The 5,778-nt window shown below is 54.2% G+C and overlaps 1 protein-coding gene across 8 annotated transcripts in view; it reads left to right on the top strand.

Moving 5' to 3' along the window:
* Positions 1-209: 209 nt before the first annotated feature.
* The window catches only part of Adcy3 (adenylate cyclase 3), an 81,077-nt gene continuing 75,508 nt past the window's right edge, over positions 210-5,778 (top strand). For 2 of the 8 annotated variants that reach the window (XM_031355446.1, XM_031355455.1), the window contains exons 1-2: positions 211-1,114; positions 1,486-2,340. In XM_031355446.1, coding sequence (XP_031211306.1) covers positions 1,666-2,340 — 675 coding nt within the window. In that variant the 5' untranslated portion in view covers positions 211-1,114; positions 1,486-1,665. Of the gene's footprint in view, positions 1,115-1,485; positions 2,341-5,778 lie in introns of all 8 variants that reach the window. The other 6 variants (XM_031355448.1, XM_031355453.1, XM_031355447.1 and 3 more) reach the window with 4 other exon arrangements.

Genomic DNA, 5,778 nt, shown 5'->3' on the forward strand with positions numbered 1-5,778 from the left:
CGGCTGTTTTTCTTCTCTCATCTTCAGCTACCCCCAAAACTGATCCTCAGTCCCCTGAGCACATTATCTTCTAAAACGACTTTCACTCCTAACAAGGTGTTCTGTCAAATTCAAGGAAAATAATTGATGCTACGGCTTAGGAAACAGATAAAACCAAAAGGAGCATTTGCGTCTTTAAGGAAGAGCCCAAACACATCTCAATTGGTAGGATGTGCACTGGAGATCTTCGTGAAGCGAAGCCTCTTTCAGGTCCACGTGCCAGGCACCAATCAAGCCACTCCAGTCCTCTTTTGTCACCAGGTTCGGCTGCATATTCCCTCGAGGAGAGATCAAGCCCCACGCTTGACGTCTGGGCTGCCAGGGTGGGCGGAGACACTGAGACGGGGCGCGCCCACTCAGGGAGCGGCCCCCAAACCTCAGCCCGGGCCTCTCCTGTCCCCCGGAAGGAAGCCAGGGTAGAAGAAGGGCGGCCAGAGTGCCCCAGCACGCCTCACCTGCAGGGAAGATACGTCCGGGGCTTTGATCTTCCGTAACTCGGCCTGTCCGGGGCAAGGCGTGGATTCGCCCAGCTCTTTTCTGTCTGCCACCTACACGGCGTTTCCACGCAGCCGACGCCGGGCGCTGGCAAGTGGGGGGACACCGGGGACAGCGAGGGGCCCCTCCACCCCGCGCCCAGGAGGCGGCGACAAGGTGGGGAGGGGCCGCCCGCCTCCTGGGGCCTGCGGCGCGTGTGAATCAGTGTGCAGAGCGCAGCGCACGGACTCGGCTGGCTCGCCCTGGGTGCGGGGAGAGGATGCTGGCAGGCTGCCCCGGCCTGGGCCCGCCGTCCGCAGCGTGCGCCGCCGCCGCCGCCGTCCTCTGCGCCCACGGATGCTGAGCCGCAGCCCCGCGCCTCTCCCGGCCCGACCCGGGGCCTGACGGCGAGGGGACCCGCGCACAGGCTCCGAGCGGACGAGCTGGCGCGGCACTGCGGGAAGCAGCCTGCGGCTCGCTGAAGCCCGCTTGGCCCGGCTCCGCAGCCCCTGTCCGGAGCGCGCGGCTCCGCGAGTTCCCGCACAGGTCAGCGCCAAGCCAGGATCCAGGGCCGGGCTTCCACGAGGCTGCAGAGCCCGAGGTTGGGAAGGGGCTGGGTTCTCCCCGGGGTGGGTGGGGGAAAAGGAAGTAAACAGAAGGGAGAGGAGGGAATCCCCAAGACCGCCCCGGCTCCTTCCACGCACGTTTTCTTTTCAGCTTGGAGGCAGTGGGCCTGGAGAGAATTTAGGAAAGGAAGTCAGGGATGGAGCCCGGCATGCGAGGGATGTAGAGAAGGCTAGGCCCCTCCAGAAACCCGACGCAGGAAACCGGGTGTCTGGTGTGGACCGGACTGAGTGTGTGGGCGTGCTTGGGAGGCTATAGTGCTGGAGGCTTGTGTAGCATGGATCCGTATGAGGGGTAGGATGAGTGGCAAGGAAAAGAGGCGCTTCTTCTTAGCCATGTCCTTTTAAGTTGCAGATGTTCGGTGCCACCTGTGTCCTGGGAACCCACTAAGCATTCCAGCTCCAGTTGGACGCCCATCATTCACAACCAAGAGGAGCCTCCCTGCCTTCCCCGGGTCTGACGAAGCCCTGGTGAAGTGGCTTGACCTGGACTTCTCCTTTCCTCATTAGAAGCAGCCAGCAGCCAACAATGCCGAGGAACCAGGGCTTCTCGGATCCCGAGTACTCGGCAGAGTACTCAGCCGAGTACTCGGTCAGCCTGCCCTCTGACCCCGACCGCGGGGTCGGCCGGACCCATGAAATTTCTGTGCGGAACTCGGGGTCCTGCCTGTGCCTGCCTCGCTTTATGCGGCTGACCTTCGTGCCTGAGTCCTTGGAGAACCTCTACCAGACCTACTTCAAAAGGCAGCGCCATGAGACCCTGCTGGTGCTGGTGGTCTTTGCAGCCCTCTTTGACTGCTACGTGGTCGTGATGTGTGCCGTGGTCTTCTCTAGTGACAAGCTGGCGCCCCTCATGGTGGCAGGCGTCGGTCTGGTGTTGGACATCATCCTTTTCGTGCTCTGCAAAAAGGGGCTGCTCCCAGACCGTGTGAGCCGCAAAGTGGTACCCTACCTGCTGTGGCTGCTCATCACAGCCCAGATCTTCTCCTACCTGGGCCTGAACTTTTCACGTGCCCACGCAGCCAGTGACACTGTGGGTTGGCAGGCCTTCTTTGTCTTCTCCTTCTTCATAACGCTGCCCCTCAGCCTCAGCCCTATCGTCATCATCTCTGTGGTCTCCTGTGTTGTGCACACGCTTGTCTTGGGGGTCACTGTGGCCCAGCAGCAGCAGGATGAGCTGGAAGGGATGCAGCTGCTGAGGGAGGTGAGTCCCACCCTCCTCCCCATCCATTGCGCGCCTTCTCTTCCAGCCAGGTCTCACCTAGGTGGGATTGCTTTTAATGCCAGGAGTCGAACACGTCCTAAGCGGCCTTGGGGTTCCAGTGGCCAGTCCAGAGGACCACCTCTCAGCCCCTGGGAGTATACACCCCGATGTCATATGGTGCTTATCCTAGAGGAAGAACACTGGGCCTCGGGGCCACTCAGCCACCTGTGCCTAGCTGGAGTAGGTGACAGCATCTTAGAGTCTTGGTGTGGAGGAAGTCTTGTCCAGCTGTTCCATCAATGACTGTTTGTGGCAGATTCTGATCACTAGCTGTCTTTGCTTAACTCCAGATGGTATTTGACTTGTGGGAGCTCAGTGCTCTCAGTCAAATGGGGATCCTGTCTACCGTGGATGCAGAAATGGCTGTTATCAAGATCTGAAGGAACAGGGGTGAAAGCCTGTTAGGTTATGTGAAGAGCTTAAGGAGGGGGCAAGGCGTGATTGTCAGATACCTGCCTCTTCCTTAGAGCTCAGAGCATCACCAGCAGATAAGTGATGTAAGGAGGGTGGTCTCCCATAGAAGGCAGGAAGAGGGGACTCAACTGGGACAGTTGTCATAGCCGGCGTGGTGTGGGGCGTGGTGCTGCGTCCTAGCGGGCTGTTTCCACTGAAGGCACGGAAAGTTGAGATTTGGCTTTGCTAAGTTGTGTTCCCACCAAGTGCTACAGACACAGCCAGAGGATGGGCTGTGATTCTGGCCTGAGTTTATCTGGTAATCCCAGTTTATGAAGGGCTCCCCAGAAACATGAGTCAATGCATTCTGTACCCTACCGCATGCTTTCTAGTTTTCCATATGTGACCCGAGAGCTGGGAAGTGGCCAGGAACAGCCATCAGGTTTCTTCTGTCTGCTTCCTGAGGTCTTTCCCCCACATCTCACTGTGGCTTCTGTCTTACCAAAGCCTTTGCCATTGTCTGCTTGGGATTGAGTTGTAGCCTACAGTGACCTCAGTGGTAGCTCTGATGAGAACTCTGAGGGGCCTATTCCACTGCTTCCTGGATGTTTAGAGGGAAACATGGCTTCTGCTGGGTTTTTAACTTTTTTTTCTAGGTCTTGGTACAACGTTCTATTCTATTTCCCCGTTCTGGGTCAGGTAGGAACCTATTTCACAGATTTTTTTTTTTTTTCAAAATTGATTTCTTATTTTGAGGCAGGCTTTTCATGTAGCCCAAAATGATCTTGCTGTAGCTGAGGATGACTTTGAACACCTGATCTTTCTTGTAGCTGAGGATGACTTTGAACACCTAATCTTTCTTGTAGCTGAGGATGACTTTGAACACCTGATCTTTCTTGTAGCTGAGGATGACTTTGAACACCTGATCTTTCTTGTAGCTGAGGATGACTTTGAACACCTGATCTTTCTTGTAGCTGAGGATGACTTTGAACACCTGTCATGTTAGGATTACAGATGTAGGCTACCATGCACAGTTAAATTTCATACAAGTTTTCTGTATAGCTCAGCACCAGGCTAGAGCCTGTGGGGTTATAGGCATATCACTGTGGTTTTTCTGTTTGTGTGTTTGTTTTTTATAGGTTATAGGCATATCACTGTGGTTTTTTTGTTTGTGTGTTTGTTTGTTTGGTTGGTTGGTTTTGCTGCTATTTTTGTTTTTGTTTGGATTTTTTTTGAGACAATATTTCTTTGTGTAGCCCTGGCTGTCCTTGAACTCACATAGATCCAACTGCCTCTGCCTCCTGAGTGCTGTATTAGTTTGTATCAGTACCATCCAGCTTTTGCTTTTTGTTTTCCTGGTGCTGGGTATTCTCCTGTGAACACTTGTTGTTGCTGTCCTGGCTTTGTGGGTTGGTGGCTTCTGCTTGTGGGAAAGGGTTTTTTTGTTTTGTTTTGTTTCGAGACAGGGTTTCTCTGTGTCATCTTGGCTGTCCTGGAACTCACTCTGTAGACCAGGCTGGCCTTGAACTCAGAAATCCACCTGCCTCTGCCTCCCAAGTGCTGGGATTACAGGCAGGCACCACCACCGCCCAGCTGTGGGACAGGTTTTTTTTTTGGGGGGGGGGGGAGGATGTCTATTGTCATTGCTGTTGGGCACAAGTTAGGACAGGTAGGTCTGGCAGCATTTGGGGCTTGAGGACATATTCTGAGCCGTTACCTACCTTCCTATAGACAAGTACTTCCTTTCTCTTCTTGCCCCTGGCCTTGAGTGTATCACCCCAGTGTGGTGTTCATTGAGGAGCAAATAAGAAACAAATCAGAGAGCAGAGCGCGGAGACCTCCCCCACTTCTGACCACACCTGGACCTGTTTGTTGTCAAGAGACTTTGGGGGTACGGAGCATCCTCTAGTGAAACTGAGCAGTCCTTCCCTAAGTCTGGGCCTGCCCGGAGTGCTGACATGGGGCATAGTGGGGCCTTGTCATGGTAGAGATTCTAGGTTGAGTTGGGGAGCAGACTTGAGTGACTCTAGATAGTGTGTCCCCAGAGGGTCAGCAAACCAGTGACCAGATTCCAGGGGGAGCTGTCTCCAGGTTGTGGACCAGGAAGGTTGGCCTGCAGGTTATTTGGTTGATGGAGGGACCTGACTCTTGCTTCTGCTCTGTGTGGTGGAGTGTAAGGCTGGTGTGATGTCAGCCTGAAGAGGTGTCCGGCTAGGGGCCAGGATAGACAGAGTATACGTGAAGTTCATTCAGACAGAAGCCGCTGCCAGCCTGTGGAAACTGGCCAGCACTGAGCTGTGGCTGGTATATTCTACTCTTCTGCTGGATTCTCTACTTCTGCGTTCTCAGCAAGGACCTGGGAGAGCATCTATGTAGCTCAGAGCCCCCAGGTCATAGGGAAAGAATCACAGAGAAGCAGCTGTTGATCTTTGACAGAAATGAGTAGAGTCCAGGTGTGCTGACTCACTGACCAGGGCCCCCACAGGGTGGTGAGAATCTGTCTCCTTAGCCTGAGAGCGACATCCTGGCTTCTCTTTCTTGTCTACTGAGGACAAGTAGTCTCTCTGCCTGTTTGTGGTCATCACCCACATCTCAGTAGAAGGCACAGCCTGTAGAGTCTCTGAGTCTCTGTTCATCAAATAGATGGAAACACTATCATCTCATTTGAGGCCCCTTGCTCTGAGGTTTGTGTTGATGCTTCAGGCTCATGTCACTCTGAGCCTCATCTTCTCCACTCAGCAAGAAACTTAACTTGGAAGCTGCTCTAGGAAAAGAATCTAGATAAGATAGAGCCACAGGGTGGTCCCTGCAGATCACTTTGGAACTCAAGATTACTGGCCTTAAAAAGAGACTGCAAGCCGGGTGGTGGTGGCACATGCCTTTAATCCCAGCACTTGGGAGGTAGAAGCAGGCAGATGTCTGAGTTCGAGGCCAGCCTGGTCTACAGAGTAAGTTCCAGGACAGCCAGGGCTACACAGAGAAACC

This window comes from Mastomys coucha, unplaced genomic scaffold, assembly GCF_008632895.1.
Source record: "Mastomys coucha isolate ucsf_1 unplaced genomic scaffold, UCSF_Mcou_1 pScaffold6, whole genome shotgun sequence".
Lineage (NCBI taxonomy): Eukaryota > Metazoa > Chordata > Mammalia > Rodentia > Muridae > Mastomys > Mastomys coucha.